Genomic DNA, 23,623 nt, shown 5'->3' on the forward strand with positions numbered 1-23,623 from the left:
ACACACGTTCCTCTGGACAGGGCACACACAGACTGCATCAGGCAAACCCTCCTGCAGGAGTTGCAAACATAGTAGTGGAACTGAAGCTTAGCATTTCAAAACACACAGGCAAAGAACTGGAATTGTTCAGCCTCTGTCAGAGAATTCAGCACTGTCTATAGTTCTTGTATGGGCATAGACTGAGAAGATGAGATTAAAAGAGAGATTTCCCCTTGGAAAGGCACAGTGAAACAACATGGCTCCAGTTGTAATGAGAAAAATGTTGACTGACAGCACGAAAACCTGTCTTTCTGAGTTTGGTCAAGCACCAGAGCAGGTGAAACTGTGCCTAAAACTCTTATTTTATTAAAGCAGACATTAGCACTTCCTTTGTGTGTGTAGAACAAGAGTAAACAATCTATAGATATCCATAATGATCCCTAAGATTCCATTACTCTAACCTGGGGCCGGTATGGAACACCTTCCAAGAAAAAAACCTGACTTTCGTATGTACAAAAGGCACTTTCTAAATCATTGGTTATGTTAGCATCTTTGCAGGCATGAATTTCTGCCTGATGCATTAATTTCAGCAAGACTGCCCTTGTTCCTCAGTACTCCACATTCTTATGTACTAATACATATTCTGACTCCCACATGTTGCACCAAAATGCTCGGTTTTAAAATATCTTCCTATTTTTTCACATCTTGTGTGTGTGCACATGTGTTGTGTGTGTGAATACTCTGTATTGCTTTTATTCACAGGAAGAACAAAGCATGTTAAAAAACTAGTATGAATTTGGTTGAATGTAGAGCTACAGCCAATGAAGGTAAGTGTGCAAGCTCTGTAAGAGCATGAGTGCTCTACTTTGATTTTTATAAATGAGACCACTCAGAGCACGAAATTCTAATTGAAAATTAGAAACTGACAAAACATACCCTGAAGACAATTTCCCCCCCACATTTTTGTATCAGGTAGGTGTTTTGCTCAGCCATAACACTGAACCCCACCCCACACCGATGCTGCTGAAATTCTACAAATCAGTCAGTTTTCCAGCCCGGGCCCCGGACGGAGGCAGCTTCCAGGGCACCGGCTGTCCCGCTGCGGGGCACAGCTCCTGCCGGCACTGACTGCCCGGCAGCCCCGCAGCTGCGGGTCCCCGCTCCGGCGGCGAGTGAGCCGGGCAAGAGGCGCGGCGGGGCCCGACCGCCCTCCGCCGTCACGGCCACAGCCACAGTCAGGGCCCCGGCCACAGTCACAGTCACGAGCACGGCCACAGCCACAGCCACGGCCACGACTCGCCTGCCCGAAGGGCAGCCCCGCCGCCCGCTGCGCACACCCTCCACACGCCGGCCCCGCACCCGCCTCTCCCTGCCCCCACCTGCCCCGTATCCGCCTCTCCGTCAGCTGCCGGCTCCGCATCCTTCTCCTCCCCACCCTCCGGCATGGCGCAGGGGGAGCCGCGGCTCTGCGGGGCCCATACCGGGCGGCCGCTGGAGCTGTTCTGCGAGGACTGCGGGCGGTGCGTGTGCGCGCTGTGCCCGGCGCTGGGCGCGCACCGCGGGCACCGCGCCTGCCTCCTGCCGCAGGCCGTCCGCCGCACGCAGGTGAGTGCCGGCCCGGGCCGCTGCGCCGCGGAGCGGGGGTGAAACTGGAGCTGAGACAAGATCTTCCTCAGTTCATACCTTGGCGGTTGTCCCCTCCTTCCTGGAACGTGTGCCGCTGGGTTTTCTTTGGCTAGAGTGTGATGGTGGTATCTGCGAGTACTAGCGCAGTGCCACAGAACTAAGCCGATCTTCAGCCTTTAGCCTTGCCTTGTTTGCCTTATCAACACCTTGTGGAGTTCAAGGTTTGTAGACTGTGTTAACTAAGAGCAAAGTTTCTGTACTTTCTGTAGTTCAACGGGTGCTTTGTAGACCCCATACAGACAGGGTCAGCCTGATGCCGCTGCACAAGGATATGGGTCGTGTATGGAAAGGCAAGAGTCAATCAGTCACACCCAAGCGTCCACAAAACAGGTGTATAAATCAAGGGGCAAGGAGGAAGTGACTTTCACTGTTAGATCACATGCAGCTGCATTTTATCCTCAGACCTTGTATGTGGAATCAGAGGAGTGTGGCTGTCCCAGGAAATTTGTTTTTATTGACAGGCTAGAAGAACTTTTGACCAAAACATAGATGCCTCAGGGTAAGGGGAAAGGTAATTTCTGTTTACTCCCTGGCCCCACCATTGTAGCTGGTTAGATCACAATGACTGCCCATTCACAGTTCTCTGATAAATCCTCTAGGATGTTGTGGGTTAACCCCGATAGGCAGCTAAGCACAACACAGCTGCCTGCTTCTTCCCCGTCCTTGCCCAGTGGGACAGGGGAAGACAAACACTAAAACCAAGAAAATTCATGGATTGAGGTAAAAATAAGTTTAATAAGAGAAGAAGTGGAGGGAAGAGAAAAAGAACAAAAGTGATGCAAATGCAGACACTCACCATACAGTTCCTGAGCAAAACGCAGCTAGCTCACCTAAACATTCCTCTTCCAGTTTGCAGAACATGATGTTATATGGTACGGATTACCTCTTTGATTAGTAGGGGTCATGTCCTGCTTGTGTCCCCTTCTAGTCTTCTGTGCACTCACAGTATAGTCACATCTGAAACACAGCACCACAGGGGTTGCTATGAGGAGAATAAACTCCATCCCAGCCACAGCCAGCCCAGGGATTCTTCCCTAAGATTTTTTCCTTTATGCCAGTGTAGCTGTCCACCAAATACCCTCAGGAAGTTTTGCAAGCTTGCCAATACTCCTGCTTGTGTTCTTTTACTTGGAAAGCCTGCCACGAGGCTTACTAAGGCCTATGTGCTGTGATGCTAACCTTAGGAAACTTAAAATACTGTAACACAGAAGTTTGATGCTTCTCTTCTTTCTTTCTTTCTTTCTTTCTTTCTTTCTTTCTTTCTTTCTTTCTTTCTTTCTTTCTTTCTTTCTTTCTTTCTTTCTTTCTTTCTTTCTTTCTTTCTTTCTTTCTTTCTTTCTTTCTTTCTTTCTTTCTTTCTTTCTTTCTTTCTTTCTTTCTTCCTTTCTTTCTTCCTTTCTTTCTTTCTTTCTTTCTTTCTTTCTTTCTTCCTTTTCTTTCCTTTCTTTCTTTCTTTCTTTCTTTCTTTCTTTCTTCCTTTCTTTCTTCCTTTCTTTCTTCCTTTCTTTCTTCCTTTCTTTCTTCCTTTCTTTCTTCCTTTCTTTCTTCCTTTCTTTCTTCCTTTCTTTCTTCCTTTCTTTCTTCCTTTCTTTCTTCCTTTCTTTCTTCCTTTCTTTCTTCCTTTCTTTCTTCCTTTCTTTCTTCCTTTCTTTCTTCCTTTCTTTCTTCCTTTCTTTCTTCCTTTCTTTCTTCCTTTCTTTCTTCCTTTCTTTCTTCCTTTCTTTCTTCCTTTCTTTCTTCCTTTCTTTCTTCCTTTCTTTCTTCCTTTCTTTCTTCCTTTTTTTTCTTTCTTTCTTCCTTCCTTTCTTTCTTCCTTTCTTTCTTCCTTTCTTCTTCCTTTCTTTCTTCCTTTCTTTCTTCCTTTCTTTCTTCCTTCCTTTCTTCCTTCCTTTCTTCCTTCCTTTCTTCCTTCCTTTCTTCCTTCCTTTCTTTCTTCCTTCCTTTCTTCCTTCCTTTCTTCCTTCCTTTCTTCCTTCCTTTCTTCCTTCCTTTCTCCCTTTCTCCCTTTCTCCCTTTCTCCCTTTCTCCCTTTCTCCCTTTCTCCCTTTCTCCCTTTCCTTTCCTTTCCTTTCCTTTCCTTTCCTTTCCTTTCCTTTCCTTTCCTTTCCTTTCCTTTCCTTTCCTTTCCTTTCCTTTCCTTTCCTTTCCTTTCCTTTCCTTTCCTTTCCTTTCCTTTCCTTTCCTTTCCTTTCCTTTCCTTTCCTTTCCTTTCCTTTCCTTTCCTTTCCCTTTCCTTTCCTTTCCTTTCCTTTCCTTTCCTTTCCTTTCCTTTCCTTTCCTTTCCTTTCCTTTCCTTTCCTTTCTCCTTTTTTTTTTTTCCTTTTTTTTTTCCTCTACAACTTCAGAAAGTTTCTTCTCACTCCTTTTGTGATACAGAAGTGCTACGAGGAGGTTTCCTGCAGAAAACACTAGGAAGAAACAGTTCCTACAGAACTTCCTGCTTGGAAGTTCACACAGATTGTGAGCCGGTACACAGGTCATGATAAACTCTTGGAGCATTCTATTGCACTTCATGTTACAGAGCATTACAAGGGTAGAGGGCTGTGCAAACAGCAGCACAGAGGTAAAACTATTCAAGACATCTGAGCAATGCAGAGCACTGCACCTGCCTGCTGGAGTGCTTTCACCCAAAGTGTGCTGGTGTGCTGTCCCTCTTCCAGGTGGGAACTCGCTAAAGTGTTTGCGTTCCCTTCACGACTGGGTGGCAGTGGGTGGGTGATGCGTGTATTCTGCAGTGGCAACCTGATCTGAGGCAAAGTGCATAAATCTACAAACTGTGCTGCTTCCCTGGAGGTCTGATGGACAGAGGGAAGGAAGCATGTGCTGTTGATAAAGACTTGTTTCTGCTAAGTCAGGAAGAGATTGAGGCAGAAACTTGTACTCCCATGTGACGCTCTGTCCCTAGGAAGTATCTGCTGACATCTACTGGCTTAGGGCTGCAGAGATTTTAGGCACAAACTATCAATAGTTTTAGTGTGAGTGATGGTATTTTGACTAGTGATTTTGTTTGCTGTGAGCAGTTATTCACTACAGCCCTTGTGGTGTGACATCAGCCAGGCAGCACTTCTTGCACTGAGAATCTTCCACAGCTCTTTCAGCAGATCCTAGCTGTGAGTGCTAAGAAAACATGAAAATCATTGTGAGAGATCCATCAGCTGCTTCATCCTTGGAGCAGAGATTGTTTAAAATCATTGAAAAGGATGTTCCCTGTGCTCCTGAATGCAGCACACAGGATCAGCATTCTTTGCACTTGATATGTGTCCTGTGAGCTTGACTGGAGCTCTGAGTGTCATCTCAGAAATCCTTGCTTTTATAGTGTTTTCATTTGAATGAGTTAAAGCACCCAGGCAATCCCTAAAAGAAGATTTTCAGAGTCAATTCCTTAGGGTGAATGACATGGGTTGCTGGCACAGTCTTCAATTGGCAGGAAGCAGCTCTTTCATTTATCTCTGTAAAGGAAGTAATGCTTAACCAGAAATGCTTGGGATTAATATAAGTATTTGCATATGGTCACCGTTGTGAGTGCACAAAGTGATGTGTGTTCCTAGCAAAGAAGGAAGACTGGGTTTTTCGCTGTGATCTTTGTCAGTCTTTGAGGAAAGGAATGAGGTCTAGGCTGCAAAATAAACTAAGGAAGGCTGGTACCTGGTAAAATTCCTGAATCCTCTAGTGTTGTAGAACTCTTCTGGTTGTTCAGGGACAAGACTAGAAAACTGTGGCTGGAATAAATAGCATGAGTGCCTTGCTCTATGCAAGAACATTTACCTGCTTGCATGGATGTGTCTGTACCAAGGGCCTTCAAGATGCAGAGTCTCTGGCTTTTGCTAGGAGCCCATTTTCTTCTGACTCTGTCATACTCAAATGACGAACTGCAGATGTTTTCTAAGGAGACATGTCAGAAATGCAAACCGTTGCTCATGAAGCAACACTTCATGCTCTGTTTGTCCATGCTGCAGAGTTTAAATGCTGTGGTGCCCTGGGGCTGTTGCAGTGACCTGGTACATGTGCATGTAGGTGTTCTTGACTGGGTCTCAGCTGCAGAAGAGGACACTGATAGCAGCTACAGGCGGCACTAGCTTACCTGGTATTTACTGAGGCCTGTTTTAGCACCAGTGCACTGAGAGGACTGTGGGGCAGCATTGCCTGTATCCTTCCTGTCACTAATGACAAAAATGCATTAGCCGGCACACCAAGACTGTTCAACCTGCTGGGCAGAGGGCAGCCAGTTTCAGAGGGCTGCAGGTGAGAAACTGGAGCAAGATATAAGCAGAACATTGATTATGCTGTGCGGGGCACACCATAATTTGAGAAGTATCACAGATACTGTGACTGATTACTAGCCATGCTGACACTATTAGCTGTTGCAGATGTTCAGACTACAGCATCAGTGTGTCAATAGTGAGGTATCTGATTGGTCATTTGTACACTGGAAAGCATCCTGAACATTCACTGGATTTTTAGATAAGTGGAGCCTTCCACTTATCCTCTAAATAAAAGTATTTAATTGCCCTTCAGCTGCTAAATGCATTAGTAATGGAAATACACAGCACCATAGATTAAAGATGAATATGTTTTTTTCAGTTTGGGTTTCCCTGTGCCTTAAGAAGGTGGTGCTAATTTGCCCAGCTGTCCAAACCTTACCAGTATAACCACCAGGTGAAATGCTGAAATCCTTATGGTTCATCGCTATACTGGCCTTAATAAGCCTCATAAAAGGCCTTTCATTGAAGAGTTTCACCTTCCAATTCACAATATTCGGATTCTGAAACAGTGTATTTCAGTACCCCCCATATGGAAATCAAGCTGGATAGTTGTTTCTGGTTTTTATAGATGTTATGAAACAGTGTTTTCTTTTGTTTCATTGTTGTATAGGAACTCATGGCATTGAGCTTGAAGAATCTAGAAGAGAGAAGAGAGGAAGAAGATGGCAACAGAAGGAGCATAGAGCAGGCTGTAAATGATGTGAAGGTAAAGTGTGGTTTCGTTCTCCACTGGATAGTCATTTTCCAAGGGGAGATATTTTATTTTCTCTGTAGCTATTCAAAGACCCAGCCATCTATTGGGTGGCTACTCTACTTCCCAGGAGAAGAGTCTATTCCCCGTATTCATCACAATATATTACACTACCAAAGAGAGGGAAGAGGGAGAGCCTCCAAAAACCTGGTCCTCATTCCTTGATCAGCTGAACATCTCTGGAAGACCAAGGGTGAAATTTTTATGCAGAGGAATAGTAGGTAGCCCCAGCTGCCTATGTTGTTCTGGCTACACTTATGTATGTTTTATGATATGCACTGAACTTGTATGATATGGACTGAACTTGTATGATATGGACTGAACTGCATTATTGAATTTTCTGGATTCAGAGTTGAGTAAACACAGGAACAGTTCTGTTGATTCTGTCTTAAGAATGGGAATGTATGCTAAGCTGCACCTCATTTATAGAGCATGAAATAACTTCTGCTCTAAGGAGCATCGCTAGGCATTTCTGTTTCAGAAATGTCAGTAAGAGCTTGAGGGGGCTTTAGAGACTTGGCCTGATGCCACTTTCTTTTGGAGGCTTTCTCTTCCTACCACTTACTTGACCCTGGCTTGCTTTAAAAGCAGTCAAAGTCTTGCTACTGAAGGAAAAGATCTGCTTCTTGTTGCAAATGGTACCCTGTTAATTCCAGCCGAAAACAGATTTTTTTACATAAATAGGCATCTTGGAATCTTCTCTTACTCTTTTCCATCCAGACATCAGCAGATAGATCATATCTGTGCTCCCTTAAGGGGTAGAGACATGTTTCTGAAGAGATGGAGAAAACCAGTAAAATTCAACCAAAACATAGCACTAAAAGCCTGAAAGAGAAATGTCTGAAATGTTTATGGTCTATTGAGCAGGTGGAGACATTCTTCTGCTTTATCCATAGGCACATGCTGATATGATTAAACAGCAGCTGTCAGAAAAAATGACTGATCTTCAGTTACTTCTTCGGGAGGAAGAGAGTCTGGCCAAAATCTTCATTGATGAAAAGACTCAGCAAGCTCTGGGAACACATGATCAGCATTTGAGGTCTTGTCAAGAACAGCTTGAAGCCCTCGAGACCTTCACACATCGAATCAGACAAATACAACAGGACAGTGATCCTATTCATTTGCTGGAGGTGGTATTGTATGGTCTCTTTTTACCTCTTACCCTGACAGTCCTTGGTAAATTTCTTTAGTGATGTCTTCTATAGATCCTTCTGCATGCAAGCAGCATCTTCCGAAGTGCTTTTTAATTTGCTTTGTGTTGCTGTTTTGGTGAACAAATTTGGTTCCTGATTTTTGAGCTATTAGGTCTTCCTGCTATGGCATTGATTTCAGGTCTGTATGAAATTCATGTTAATTTTAAGCATAGATGGAAAAGACATGTCTCTTAATCTTGAAGACAAATGCTGTATCAAGTCTTTCCTTGTCCAGTGTAATATGAAGATATGAGAAAAGCCAGTCCTCAGGCAACTTCAGGAGGGAAGTTAAAATCGGTAATTTCCTTAATTGCAAGAAATCCTAATCACCATAAACCTCCACTTCACTGGAGGGAGCAATGCTGTTCTTTTTTCCCACAGATGATGATCTTCACCTTCCTTGGAAAGATTATGTTGCCATGTGCTTATGCCCTGACACAAGACAAAAGATGCAATTTCTTACAGGATGATGCCTCTTGAGCATTTTTGCATCCTTGCAATGTGTTGGACTGGAGTTTCCATTGCTGTAATATGGCCCTGGCATTCTGCTGTGTGTGCTAGCAACACATCTACACACTGCTCTTTGTGATTTTGTGGAGATTTTCTTGTGGGGAAGTTGGATTTTATTCTTCAAATTGTTTTCAAAACTTAATAGTTGGATTTTGCCATTGATGGGATTTCCCACAAAGGGTCCTGGCTAGGCTAAACTCATTTCCATCCTGGAGGGATCTCTTTAACTGTGGCAGTTGGGTTCTCCAGGTCTGGGATGGCTCCACTGGCAGGAGGAGGGCAGGCTAATGAGCTAAAAGGCAGGCTGATCTCAGCAAAGTTTGCCTGTTATGGCCCATAGGTTTACCTTGTGTTGGAGCTGTCCTTACTCTGTGGGAGCTGGGATGGAAGAGGCCATTCATGTCATAGTCTCTGCTAATTGTAGTGTTTGGCTTTCTGCCCTCAGAAGTACACAGAAATTGAGAAGGAAATTAAGGCATCCAGGCACCCATTAGAAAAGTGGCATCCAATACCGCCCTCATTTGAACACTTACTTAACCATTATAAACACTTCATCAGAGGTCTGCAGTCCATTCTACAGAAACCATTGGAAGCCCGGCTTAAAGAAGGTACCTGGGAGAGTGCTCTGAATTTTGCTTTCTTCTGCTGTCTTTGCAAATAAAGTGTACTTTTTAAGTAAGAACAGGACTTTTTACTAAATCATCTGGAGAAACAACAGTGTTTCAGGCATGGGTACTGCTTTCTATCAGCATGGGTGTAATGCTGTTATAGGTGATTTAGGTGATATAGCGGTGATTTAGGAACTAAGAGATTTCTCTTCCAACTCTGAAGATGATCTTTGGTTTGTCTGTTGCTTTTCTCCCCCCCAGTTCCATCAGGTATTTCAATACAATTTAATGTAGACCATCACACATATAGAATATATCTATTCTCTCAATTAAAATAGAGTGCAAGTGCTCTGGCATTGGGGTACCTCTAAAATTTGAAACCTTTTTTAAATTGGTCTGGTGATCTGCCTCAGTCTGAAAAAAACTGATGATTTTTAGTACTGTAAAGCTGAACTGACATGTTCTATTTAGAAATCCTTTTGTCTTTGAGCTGTTATTTCATCCTTCAATGACCTTTGGCATAATGAAGGCAAGCAGTTTTTCCTAATGGGGCAAAGAGGCACAAAGCTAAATAACCATGGGAAAATCCTGCAGCTCTTTGAGTGAGCAGGCAACACTGGCCATCACATTTCACCTAGCTGCCTTTTAAGCCCTTATCAGAGAACTGCCACCGAAAAAACAGTAGCAGGTTGCTGGGGTATATGGTCAGATCTGATCTGAAAGACTGCAGGATGTGTGTAGGACTGCTAGAAAGCATCATAGAGGTGCTCTGCAGCAAGCACCAGCAGCTATCTTCAGCTGCCTGTTTTCATCTGACAAGGGCCAGTTTTAAAGGAATCAGGCCTGATTACTTGGTGTTGTGCTGAATTGTGTATTTCTGTGGGAACACTAGTCCAGCATCTCCATGCTGAGGATTATGCATTATGCATTATGCAAAGAGCATAATGCTGAAAGCATAGAATGAGCAGCCCCTCCCCAGAAAAAGTAACATAGTTAGTAACATAGTTTGTCCATGAAGTTGGAAAATGATTGTTGAAAAACTGGCAGACTCCCTAAGCTGTCCCTTTTCATCTTTGCCCAGACGTTTTCAGTAGCCTTAATCCCACTGCAAAGAAGGAGCCTGGGACAGTGCTGAAAACCATGACTCCTGTTGATCGGTTGCTTTTCTTAAAACGTAAGTATGATTATGCTAGAATCCTAGAATCTCCTGAGCTGGAATGGACCCACAAAAATCAGTAGGTCCAACTCCTGGGCCTGCACAGGACCTCGTATCTGAGAGTGTTGTCCAAGCGCTTCTTGAGCTCTGTCATGGTTGGTGCTGTGATCACTTCCCTGGGGAGCCTGTTCCAGTGCCCAAACACCCTCCGGGGAACCTTTCCTAACCTCTTCCTAACATAAGCCTTGCTTGACAGAACTTTCAGGCCATTCCCTCAGGTCCTGTCATTGTCACCACAGAGAAGAGATCAGTGCCTGGCCCTTCTCTCCCCCTCACAAGGAAGATGTAAACTGCAGTGAGGTCTCCCTTTAGTCTCCTCCAGGCTGAACAGACCACAGGACTGTAACTCTCTGTGTACGGCTTCCCCTTATCCCATCACCATGAGTGATCCAGATTAGAAATGTGTGGAGGCACCAGTATTGGTGCCCTGCTGTGATTCCCTTGGCATGCCTTTTGCAGTGTCTCTGGGGCTGTGGGCTCTATGGCTCCCTGAATCCTGACCTCAGCCCAAATGGCAGCTTAGTGCTGTGGCAGAGGTGCGCATCACGTTGGTGCCCTATGTTAGAAAGGTGTGGGGACAGCAGCATTGGTTCACTGCTTTGTGCACTTAGCATACATTTTCCAGCCCCAGTGTCCCTGGAGCTGTAGGCTCTGTGGCTAGCTGAATCTACCTAATGTAGAGTCAGCAATGTTGGGTTCCTGCCTTGCTCTGACTGGAATGCCTTTTCCAGATCCAGTGTCCTTGGACCTGTGGGGTTTCTGGCTGAGCCCTAACTCGAAATGTAAAGCAACCTTGGTGCTGTGGCTGAGGTCCCCATCACCATGGTTAGCCCAGATCACAAAGGTGTGGAGGCAGCAATATTAGTGGCCTGCTCTGACCCCCTTGGCATGCCTTTTCCAGCCCATGTTCCTGGGACTGCAGGCTTTCTGACTGTCCCAAGACACTTCCACCTGTGAGCTCCTTTGCAGGTGTTCTATAACTTGGACTTCTTCCAAGGGTCATGAGAAATGTAGAAAGTATGATTATGGCTTTTACTGCAGATGCAAGATCACCAACCTGGGAATATGACAGCATTCACCCAAGACTGAAATTGTCAGATGACCGTCTTGAAGTAAGCTGTAGCTGGAGGAGAATACTTTACCCCTGTAGTCCCCAGAGATTTGATAAATTATGGCAAGTGCTAAGCAGAGACGCATTCCTTTCTGGAAGCCATTACTGGGAAGTTGACCTGCTTCATGCTGGAGAGGGATGGTGGATTGGCGCAGCCTACCCGACCATTGGCAAGAAAGGAGACTCTGAAGCCTGCCGACTGGGCTGGAATAGAGCATCTTGGTGCCTTAAGAAGTTTGATTTTGAATACTGGGCATTTCACAATGGAGAGAGAATCCCCATCCTGGTAGAAGATGATCCTGATTGCATTGGCATTTTTCTAGATTATGAAGCAGGAATCCTTTCATTCTACAACGTTAGCAATGGCATGGCTCATTTGCACACCTTCTGCTGCAAGTTCACAGAACCAGTTTATCCAGCCCTGAGACTCTGGGAAGGGTCCATTAGAACATGCAAACTAACGTAAGAAACAAAGCCTACTATTTCATGCTTTTTCTGCTAATGCCACTTCAGCAATTTTCTACATGAATTCATCTCTGTTGTATCAAAGTTGTAATTATGATGCTTTTACAAGATAACATAAGTTCAGGAAAACCAACTGTCACTTTTAATGTGTATTTTTTTTTCAATGAGGGAAGGTGACCTGACTTTTATAAATGATGTTGATATACCACTCAAAGTGCAGTATGTACTATTGTTGTACTTTTTTCAACTTGTAAGAGTAAGTTCAAGAAAATCAACTGTATTTTTTTAATGTATATGTGTTTTTCAATGGGGAAAGATGATTTGACTTATAAATGGTATTGCTGTGCCACCTGAAGTGCTGTATGTAGTATTCTTCAACTCACAAAATGGAAGAAGTCAGGTTGAAAGAAACATATTACAACTCAGACTGGAACATGGATATTGACTTTTTGAAATTTTTTTTAATGAACTCCCTCCCCTTATCAGCCTGGGGAGGCTGCAGTTGTCTATGGCAACAGGTTTAGTTTGGCTCAAGCTTCAAGATTTTATACTGCATATTGTTATCATTGACAAGGTCAGATTTGGATAATAAATGCAGTAAGTGAATTAGCTCATATTTAAGTGTCAACTTGGAAAAATCAAAGTCTAGCACTGACTCTTGGAAAGGTCCCTTCTAAAACTGGAGCTTCTGTGGCCACATTTATTAGTCACTAGCTGGTCTTATATGTGACAAAAGCTCTGAATTGGACTTCTGGGTGGCCCTATTCTTTCCATTGAGTGAAAGCATGAGAAAAAGCTGTGTACAACCCCTAAGAGGATGAAATGTCTGCAGGGCTCACAGGTGCGATAAAAACACCAGGCCAGAGGTGCATTTGTGACCCATTTATTTTTGCGTTCAATTTGCAACATTCATGTAGAACTAGGGGACACAGCTTGCAATTTTCTGTATATGCATATTTTTCCCCCCACCAATACATTAATTAAAGTCCTGGACATTTCTGGAGCTTTTGCTTACAGCAATCTCCAGGACCAGCCCAGAGTGAAAAACCCCTGCTACTTGAAACTGGTCAGGTGATGTTACAGTGTTCAAATACTAAAGGCCCTGCATCACCAGTGCTGGCAAAGGCAAGGTCTGACCATAGGCTGAAATGCAGAAACAAGAGCTTGTTTTATAAGCTAAATTTATTTTTCAAATTTGAAATGAAAAAAAAAATCTTTTAACAATTAAGTAGTTTTTTAATGTAAGGCAAGCATACTGCATCAATCACAGCTCACATATAGTCAAGTATATGACTCAACTTCTGCTTCCCCATTTAAAGATAAGAAAACAGTTTCCTCAGAATTGCACATTTTGAAAGTAAACAGTTTATAGGTACAAAACCACTCACCACCAAATTCAAGATACTTCACCAACTCATGACAAAAAGGTAGCAAGTTCCAAGTAACCATCACTAGTAAATGATTCCACAACAGAAAAAAAGCAGATTAATTATTGCAAAGCAGTTCTGTCCTAAGCAAGGTAGTTGAAGAATTAATGGCTTGCAGCTGCTGCTACACAGCTCCCTTCTGGTCAAAGGGAAAAGCAGCAGGCAATAGGAGTGGCATTGCATTTCTCACTTGAAAAGTGAGAAGCTGGGATGCAAGAGCAGACCACACAAATCATGTACTGACCATCATGCTGAAGCATAATGGTGTGATGTAGTCAGGCAGTCAGCCTCAGCCATCTCACACACCAGTGTTGGGAGAAAAATCCCAATGTAGAGGATTCTGGTTAGTACAGAAAAAACAAAAAAGCTGCTCAAACTTCACCAGCATTTGGCTTCCTACCTGAGAAGCTGCCCCCCAGGTCCAACAGAGGCATCCAAATGCTCTGCAGGATTGACTTAATATTCCAGACTTCACTCAACTTGCAATAGATGCTTTTCAGAATTTCTGAAGCATAAGTTATACTTATTTTCACTGATTCATCTCAGATCTACTTTTCTTCCCTCCTCAATCTCTCTGGCATGCCTTTTGGCCTTTCAGTTCAAAAAAGGCTCTCTTGCTCCTTAAATGGGACCTTTCTAAATACCCCTATGCTTCCTTTCCTGGTACTCTCTCTTGAGAAATTAGCTTTCTCAAGAAGCCCATTTTCCCACAGAATACAGATTGCTGCAACTCACTGCTTTATCATGACACTTTTAAGACTTTCATCTTAAAAAAAAATCCATCCAGGTTGCATTTGTAGTTTTCTGTTCAGTGTAAACTTTCACTTATCTGTATTCAACTCCAACCAGAGTCGTGCTATCACAGAGATGAGGCAAATGGCAGAAAAGAGAGGAGTATCAAAAGATACAGGGCTAGAACAATTCAAAGTAGACAAAATTCTCACAATTTACTGTATTCTTAACAGAAAAGGGAAGCTGGAAAGCAGCAGACTGTGGTCTTTTATTTGGCAGAACTTCAAATTAATCTAGGTTAAGTGAAACGGAGAAGAGAGTATCATGACATTTCCTAGGCACAATGCTATACAGTTTCTAGTAAAATCTTCACAATTTATATCCCCTTTGCTTCTGAAACTTCCTGCTAACAAGAACCTGAAAATTCTATCCTGTTTGTACCCTCATAATTACACCCCTTTCTTCTAATCTACCATGCTGCTATTCTCAAACACATTGCATGGTAGTACAATGAGAAATATGGAATGGAGTGCTTTGGTTTAGCACTTCACTTTTTTTACATGATTTTCCACTGCTTGCTCAGTGATGGTTTCATCTTCTTCAATAGTTCTTTTAACCTTCTGGCCCACCAGATCAAAGATGCATTCTGGGGGAAATCCCTTTGGCTCTCCCACCTTCACCGTCAGCATGTCAAGCGTCAATACTGCACCTTCAGGAATTGCCACTTTTGCCACTACTGACTTTCCCAGCTATGGGAGGGGGAAAAAAAACAATGTTGAAGTTAAATACATTGCTAGCTTAGCATAACGTAAAAGGATAAGAAATGTTCTGCAGTTATTTTAGAACAGGTTGTGTAGAACTGCTTTCTCCATTACTTATTCCAAATGAAGATTAATTTAGCATGGTTACTCTCACTCTAACTAGGCTGTCAGGAACATGCAGATGTTTTCTGAAACTGGACAGTGGCTCGCTGGAATTTTTCAAAATCACAGTGGAGGGAATCTGGTTAGAATGACTGGTATTTTAGCTTAGTGTAAAAGCAGCTCATATAAAATCACAGAGGTATTATTCCTATTACTATTGCCAAGTACCTGGCACTGGTGAGGCCACACCTCAAATCCTGTGTCCAGTTCTGGGCCCCTCACTACAAAAAGGACATTGAAATGCTGGAGTGAATCCAGAGAAGGACCACAAAGGTGGTGCAAGGTCTGGAGCACAAGTCCTTTGAGAATGGCTGAGGGAGCTGGGGGGGTGTTTGCCCTGGAGAAAAGGAAGCTCAGAGGGGGCTTATCACTATCTACAACTCCATGAAAGGAGGCTGTAGTCAGGTGAGTGGTCTCTTCTCCCAGGCAGCAAGTGACAGAACAAGAGGAAATGGCCTCAAGCTGTGCCAGGGGAGGGTTAGACTAGATATTAGGAAAAATTTCTTCTCTAAAAGGGTGACCAAGCACTCACAGTTTACAACATGGAAGCAGTTGAGACATGATCCCTGGAGTTATTTAAAATGTGTAGACATGGCACTTAGGAACATACATTAGTGGTTGGGCTTGGCAGTGTTAGGTTGGACTAAATGACCTCATGGGTCTTTTCCAACCTAAATGATTCCATGCTGTTACTCAACTTAGTTAACCACTGGATGATAAACATAGAACTCTATTATAATCAAAACTGCCAACATTATGCAGAGTGAAATTTTCTAAGTACAGAGGCAGAAACACTACTGCAATAAACAATTTGCAAGCTATTTTTCTGAATACAGAGTTATTAGCTATAGGTCTAAATTAGCTGCAGGTTTACACAAACCAAAACCAAAAGTTACCTTTTCATTGCATGCCATTTCACAGGGCAAGAGCTGTTTGATTGGAGAACCCATTGCTTTTTCCACAGTACGGATGGCTTTCACTAACTCTGCCAGCTCATTTGGCTCCAGAGATGCTTGGTGGTCACTTCCTTTCCATGTTTTGTCGAGAGTCACGTGGCGTTCCAGTACTTTAGCACCCATTGCAACAGCTGCCACTGAAATGGCTATGCCAGTTTCATGCCCCGAATAGCCAATGGGGATATCAGGAAAAGCTGACTGATATGCCTTGAATCACGACAGAGTTGGTCTGAATTACCAAGGCAGCAGTTTCAAAAACAAAGCAAATTTAACAGTGATAACTGCAGTGGACAAATACTGTGCCATAAAACAAGCAGTTGGATATGGAGAGAATGCAGCCTTTTAAATTCAACAAGTCACACTGCATTACCAATCACTACATTGCAAATTTGACTAATATTATCAATACTGACAAGAAAAAGGAAGTATGTTCTCCTCTACAACTTATATTTCTCCTTTTAATACACTTCTACTATTCAAGGTCTTCAAGGCCTGTATCAGCCTAAGTAACAGTAATAGTATCCTATTTTTATCCAAGAACCCAGTGGATTGGTTAAACTTAATCTGTATCCAAACAGATTTCTTCAACATTGTATTTAAAATCTGAAGCAACCTTTTAATCCAAGCATAGAGAACAGTCACCAAATCCTAAAGGCACTTAAATGCAGCCATGTGTCATTCTATTAAAAATAATATACTATGTGTGCATAGATCTAAGGTAGTGCTTGAACACTGGCCAGTTTGGGAAAACTTTCTTACATCACTATTTGGCATATACAAGTAACATTTCAAATGAAGGAAACTATAGTAGGGTCAAATCAATTTTCTTCGTGGCTCTGATAGTCACATGTAACTTTTTAAACAAAGTTTTTGGTTGAGCTCCCTATTTAGAATTATATTCTCACTTCATGCACCTTCTTAATGATAACAGTTTACATGATTTTTCTTAGCACTATAAACCACAGGGTTAACCTGATAACCATGTCATGCTTTCCTCTGTTGAACTGTGAATACTCCAGCAATATCCTTTATCATATTCCTCAAAGATGAGTTCTTCTAAAAAAGGACCCGGTGGATCTTTTAACTTCAGTGTGAATTAGAGGAACGTGACACATCCTGTAACTTCTCAGAAGCAAATTCCAGCACACCTTAAGACCTGAAAGTGTATCTCAGTAAAAGCACAAAGCCCTTCTCTGCCACCCTACCCACAGCATGCTCTGGGTTACTCACTGACCGATATAACACGGAGATTGACATCCTCTGGCTGAAGCGGGTATGCACTGGTGCACTGCAGGAAGCAGAAGTTTGGATTTATGGGCTTCACAATCTGATAAACCTGATGCATTGTGCTCATCGACTGCATCCCACTGGAAATCACCATTGGGCGACCTAGCCATTAGAAAATATGCACAAGTTTTGTCCTATGTCTACAAGAAAGCTACCCAAGATTAAATTAAATTCTTTAAAGTAAATTAATGCAGTAAAACTAGAAAAGAACTCTGGGTAAAACTTTTTTTTTTCAAAGTCTGAAATATAAAGAAACTTCAGATTTTTTTTCCCAAAAATCAACTGGAGGAAAAATGTAATAACTGAGCTACTGAGGAATTGTGATGTTCACCAAGATGGCTCACAGAAAATGCTTACCTTTCTTTGCAGTCTTTTGCAAATAGGGAAAATTATTTGTATCTCCTGATCCTACTTTGAAAAATGGAACATCCAGTTCATGTAGAAATTCCACAGCCATCTACAAGGAAAAGAAATCATGTTTTAACACTCTATTTCAGCTGGATCAAGGGATCAAGAACTACTGCGCTTGAAAATAAACAACTGTTTAACACAACAAACTCAAAGCTTAATTAAACAGGTGGGTATTATACAGTATTATACACAAAAAAAGCTGCTCCTGAAGTAGCATTTCCTATCTTGACAATATTAGTTTCTGGTTTCCCTCCAGGTGGAGTATGATCGTGATGCCTTCTTTCATACTTCTATTTTAGTGCAAAGTTTTGACTGTCTCAAGGCAATCTCTGATCTGACCAGCTGAACAGTCTGCTGCTTAGTACAAGCAAGCAGAGCTCCATCTCAGTTTGCAGATGAACCTGTGTATCACAACATTCTTGCTTTTTTCTCTCTTTTTTTAAACGCTACCAGAGAGAGCAACTACCTGCAGATGGAAGTGTGCCTGTTGAAGAAGAAATGTGATACAAGCATGCACAGAGTTTTCCGGCCACACATGTCCTGCAGGTCAGAAAGATTAAGCCACAGAGTGTTTAAAACTACAGATAGTAGAACAGATTCATCATACTGAAAACTTGTATGGGCATATTAAATAAGCACCAAGAAAAAACCCCAAAAGTGCCCAAAAAAGGGAATCCAAAATTAGTTTGCTTTTAGGAAAGATACTAGACAATAAAATATGCCAAAGCAAAGACTATAAAATGTTTATTTAAATGCTAATTATACTCTGCCTTTCTCTATAAATATGCCCAACAATTCAAGAATTATTAGAGGCTTCCTGAAAATGGGTAAGTGGCCTTTTAAAAATTAGTACTTTATTGGAAGAAAATTTAAATTCCAAATCCATCACAGGCAAGAGGTATTTAAATCCTCCACTCACCTCTGGGCAAAATAATGAAACAGTTACCTTTGCCCCCTGTCAACCACCCACAAACACTTTTAATTTCTTCAGCTCTTTTCTTGTTGCAGTTACATTTACTTAATGCCAGAGAAAGAATGCTAATGTCCACAAAGATAATAACGTCCTATTCAGTCTAATTTTTCTACCATCAGTATGATGGAGATTAAATTTCTTGTACCTGCTATGTATAACATCTCTCTGTTCACTATTTAATATAGTTTATTCAGATGTATTGTGCATAAAGACAGTGAGTAATCTATATTAAAAAGACACAGATCTTATCTCAGGAGATGGCAAAAAATTAAATATGACAGGTAGACCTTGCATCTAAGGCCACTCTTCATTAGGTAAATATCTCTTGAAAATTAGCAGCTCTTCTTTAAGAGATTCAAGAACCAGGAAGTTATTTCAAATAACAAAAATGACATTAAAGGGAGTGGTTCAATGAGATGCTGCTTTGTCTCCAGTACACACTAGAACAGAATAAATAAAAAAGTTATTCAAAGGCTTTTTTATTTATTTCACACGTCATTTAAGTAACTTCCTCATATAGTTAAACACACAATTTAAACTCTTTGATGTATCTGGACCTCTGGAGATTATGTTAAATTTACAGAAGTTAATGTACAAAAACTTTCAGAAGTTAATGCATTCTTAAAGAGTTTTGATGTCAATTTATGCAATATTTTAAGTTCGAAACCCCTGTCTTACAGACATGCCACCAGAAATATTAGGGTGTAATGTAATTACTGCTCAAAAAGAAGGCACAAACATGTATCACTTCTGTTCATTAGCTGATAAAGCCACATACAAAAAAGCACAGCAGAGAAAAAGAGGGATCCCAGCAGCAGAAAGTGATCTTAGCTGCTGCCTATAAAAGGTGTTCTGTGTTTTACTACAGCCTATAGAAACCAGAGGTTTTAACATCAAAGAAGGAATGTGGGGGTTTTCTTCTCCCCAAAGGTACGTGGGTCTTTTAAGATCCCAGATACAGAAGTCTGAGATTCCTGGGCTCATGTACTCCTTTCTTAAAGGAATGCATATTGTTCAGCAGATCTTCTAGATGTGAAGAGAGCAATAAGAGAAACATCACCACACTCTCTTTTCACAGATCTATTTCTGAATCCATGGCACTGAGTTATTGCCATATACACACAGCATATTTGTCTATCATCAGATGAAGAGAGAGACAAATTGTAAGAAATAACACTCATGTATCAGGAATTGTCTCTGACTGCAAGAGTGAGACACTGAATAGATCACCTTAAAACATTAAGTAAATCACTTCCTTGTCCTATCCTGGATATGTCTACTTCCAGAAAGCCAGGGACATGGTTTTGCTGGCCATATGCAAGCGTGGCTAGCTTACTTCTGGTAGGGTCTCTTTCCATTCGGTTCTCCGTCTTTTCTAGGCCACAAAGAAAAATAAATCTGTGATCTCTCATCTATACTGAAGTTCAAGTGTTACCTGACCTTTACAGCTTACACAGATGAACTGTAGGTTGCATTTGTTAATACTGTCACTTCCATTATTCTAAGGCAAGTGACATGCAACAGCTACAAGTATACAAGTCTAAGGGGGAACAGCAGCAGGAGTTTCATGGAGTTGTGAAGCTGGTGACTGACTGTTCAAGAGCCCACTGGCAAAAATCAGTAAATGATTCAGCAGTAACAGGACAAGGTGTGAGCCACTCCATGAGATTAGTAAAAGAAACAGGGGCATAAAACTCCTACTGCTTAGAAACACCACAAGCGTCTAGTAAACAACAAGGAGGGTGGAAAAAAAGAGGGAAATAATGGAGATTGTATCAAGAAAGGAATCTGGTTTAAATATAGAAAGAAGTTTGATATGCTTGAAACCAACATATCAGACAACACTGGAGAGTAGTCTGATTGCCATCTTGATCTGTACTCTCAAAGCCTCAATTGTTTATGAAGGTCAAAATGAAGCCTTGTTCCTAATACTACTTACTCTGTTAAGTATCTCAACATGTGGCAAGTCTTCCAAAATATTCAGCCAACCATTGTAGGAGCACAGGTGAAGTGGCAAATTACTCTAGGTGTCTCAGTTAAGAAATTGATTGTCTGTATATTCTCTTTCTGTAAGAACTATCATACCTAAGTAATACCCAACAGACACAACAGCCAGACTCCCCTCGTCATTCCAGTATGGCTTACATACCTCATCCATGCCAGAAGCTGTGAAGAAAATGCCAATCTCCTCTGCATACTTCTTTAGCTCTCTATATTGGTCATGACTGAACTCCAAGTGGCGCTTGTGTTCCCCATAAGTCTTTCCCCAGGAGTGTTTAGAGGTGTAGGGCCTTTCTAAGGCTTTCTTGTTGAATTTGTACTCCAGTTCACTCTTCTGGAACTTAGCACAGTCTGCTCCACAGTCCTGCAAAACAAGCTGGTGCACACTGAGTGGAACTGCAAGTGAACCTGCACTCACCTAACTCTGACTGCAAGGAGTGAGTAACTGATGTGCTCATCTGTTGTGTAGTTTTCACATCATCATCAAAGCAATCACAGAAACGGTAATGAACACAGAGTGACTGTGGACCTACACACGCATGAACCCTTTTATTTCAGAGTCCCAATACACTTAGTAGAGCAGCAATTCAGAGAAATCATATTAAACCTACAAAACTACTTAGCTATGCATGTTGCTTATTCGAAGAGTTGACTTCTGTGGTGTTTTTCCCAGATTAGCTGTCACTGATAATGTTACATTAAAAAAGGACACAGGATTCTGTGGAACAAGGAGTATGAATCTGAAATTCATAGCACCATCAAGGCTGAAAGAAACTTTTAAGATCATCCAGTCCAACCATCCACCCAGCATCACCACAGTTATCCCTAGATCACGTCACCAGCACCAGACACTCTTGAACACCTCCAGGAATAATAATTCATTTGAAGGAATAATAATTCATGTGAAGTCACACAGTAAAGACAAATCCTCATTAGACTGGTCTCCACTTTCAGCCCAGTCACATAACTGAATACACCATGTTCCGAGCTGTGATGATGTGTAGTTTTCTATCTAATGGATATAACATCAGATTTGAAAGCAGTTTGGCTGTCTTACTGGATGACACAAGCTTTACTGCAATAAAGCCCTGATGTCAACAAAGTCAAACTGGAGGTTCATTAGAGACGGTTCAGCAGCTTAATGGTTCAGATACTTCCTAAATTCCCTGTAAGGTCATGCCCCAGCTGCGGGGCTGCAGTCATGACAAAAGATCATAGAATGAATTAGTTGGAAAAGACCTCTGAGATCGAGTCCTTCAGGTGACTAAGCTCCACCTTGCCAAACAGACCATGGCACCAAGTGCCACCTCCAGTCTTTCCTTAAACACCTCCACAGACAGCGACTCCACCATCTCCCTGGGCAGCCCACTGCGATGTCTGTTAGGCCTCTCCGTGAAGAAATTCTTCCTCATGGCTAGCCTTAGCCTCTGTGGCACAGCTTGAGGCCACGTCCTCTCATCCTGTCTCTCCCTCACCCGCCTCCCCCCCGCGCACCTTGACCATGCGGATCATGCGCTTGGCGATGTCCAGGTCTCCCTGGTGGTTCTGCCCGATCTCGGCGATGATGAAGCAGGGCTGGTCGCCGCCGACGCGCCGCCCGGGGCACAGCTCGAACTCGCGAGCCATGGCGAGATGGCGACAGCCCCAACACCCGCCCGCGACTGCGCCGCCGCTCCCGGCCCCGCCGCGCCTCTTCCCAGACGCACCAATCGGCGCCGCCACTCCCGGCCCCGCCGCGCCTTCTCCCATCCGCACCAATCGGCGCCGCCATTCCCGGTCCGGCCGCGCCTTCTCCTGGCCGCAGCAAGCGGCGCCGCCGGCGGGCACAGACTCCCTACCCCAGGGTCAGCTGCCGGCCGGCAGGAGGCGCCGCGGCACCGCGCCCTCAGCGCTTCCCGCCGGGACGCGGGCGGCGCCGCCGCCACGGCAGCGGCTTCCCGGGAAGCACCCACCAGCTGGGTGCTCCACCCAGAGAGACCTTTTAAAATCTTCCAGGGATGGTGACTCCACCACCTCCCGGGAAACATATTCCAGTGCCTGACCACCCTGACAGTGACAAATGTTTTTTTCTAATATCTAATGTGAATCTCCCGTGTCTCAGATTAAGGCCATTTCCTCTTCTCACTGCAGGCCCGGCAGACCACACTAACCCCCACCTCACTGCACACTCCTTTCAGGAGCTGTAGAGACTTGGTTCAGACAAAACTTTCCATGATACGTGGAAATAAATGGTAAAATGTGATGCGATAGCTAAGGCCACTTCTGAGATTATTTTACTCCAAAATCCTTCTCTGACTGACATGCAGATACATTTGTGACATTCTGGGCCTATCTGTGAGGTTTTTAATAGAACTGAAAATCAATAATTTCGATTGTTACGATTTTATGGTATGTGTCTGGTGGTTTTTTGTTTGCTTTATCTGGTTTGTTTTGTCTTGGTGAGTGACATGAAGCAGAGCCGAGTCCCACTGACGCACAATGTTAGTACCACAGTTACAGCACGGTAGTTTCTTTTTGCTGGTATTGACTGCTCCCCAAGGAGAACTGCATCCTTCTGACAGACTACAGTGACTGATCGAACAGGCTGTAAGCTGTGTACTACTACATAAGAGGTAGCCTAAGAAATTGCCTCAATTGAAAATCAGAGATGGCCTTGATGAGTGATACACTGCAATATGCCAGTGGCTCTTGAATAGGACGTTGTCTTTTACAAAGGATTGACTTTTGTAAATTATGGTGAGAACACCGTATAAATACAAATTTTTTTCTTTTGTGTGACCAAGAATTCCAGACCATATAAAATGTTTGTATCTGTATAAAACCAGCCAGTTCTCTAGAAACAGGTGAGTTGCCTGAGGCTGTCTCATAGATGAGAAAGTTTCCTGACAACAGAACTCACCCTAACCATTTCAACTGAGCAATTACATTGACTGCAGTCACAGGTAGATACAAATGCAGGCCTAGCTTTTTTAGGGGTGCTGAATGACTGTTACAGAAAGAGATCTGAGTCAAGTACAGTCCCTATTAAAAATGTTGCATTTGTGCAATGGGTAATACATACTTAATGGTTTTATGAAAATTTTACAGAGAAAAAAATAGAAGGTTGAAACTATACTGCAGGTATTACTGATG

General features: G+C 42.8%; 2 protein-coding genes across 2 annotated transcripts; one reads left to right on the forward strand and one right to left on the reverse strand.

Moving 5' to 3' along the window:
• Positions 1-1,422: 1,422 nt before the first annotated feature.
• Positions 1,423-12,049, forward strand: TRIM14 (tripartite motif containing 14). Its single transcript, XM_030969440.1, has 6 exons — positions 1,423-1,584; positions 6,538-6,633; positions 7,575-7,808; positions 8,827-8,989; positions 10,071-10,163; positions 11,247-12,049. Exons 1-6 carry the CDS (start codon positions 1,423-1,425, stop codon positions 11,780-11,782), a joined length of 1,284 nt encoding a protein of 427 aa, XP_030825300.1. The 3' UTR covers positions 11,783-12,049.
• Positions 12,050-12,945: 896 nt separating this feature from the next.
• NANS (N-acetylneuraminate synthase) lies at positions 12,946-22,203 on the reverse strand. The gene is made up of 6 exons (XM_030969163.1): positions 21,986-22,203; positions 20,640-20,855; positions 17,464-17,563; positions 17,054-17,208; positions 15,760-16,026; positions 12,946-14,689 (listed from the first exon to the last, which is right to left on the reverse strand). The coding sequence occupies exons 1-6, from the start codon at positions 22,115-22,117 to the stop codon at positions 14,480-14,482; spliced, it is 1,080 nt and encodes a 359-aa protein (XP_030825023.1). The 5' UTR covers positions 22,118-22,203; the 3' UTR covers positions 12,946-14,479.
• Between the last annotated feature and the right edge of the window lie 1,420 nt (positions 22,204-23,623).

This window comes from Camarhynchus parvulus, chromosome Z, assembly GCF_901933205.1.
Source record: "Camarhynchus parvulus chromosome Z, STF_HiC, whole genome shotgun sequence".
Classification (NCBI taxonomy): domain Eukaryota; kingdom Metazoa; phylum Chordata; class Aves; order Passeriformes; family Thraupidae; genus Camarhynchus; species Camarhynchus parvulus.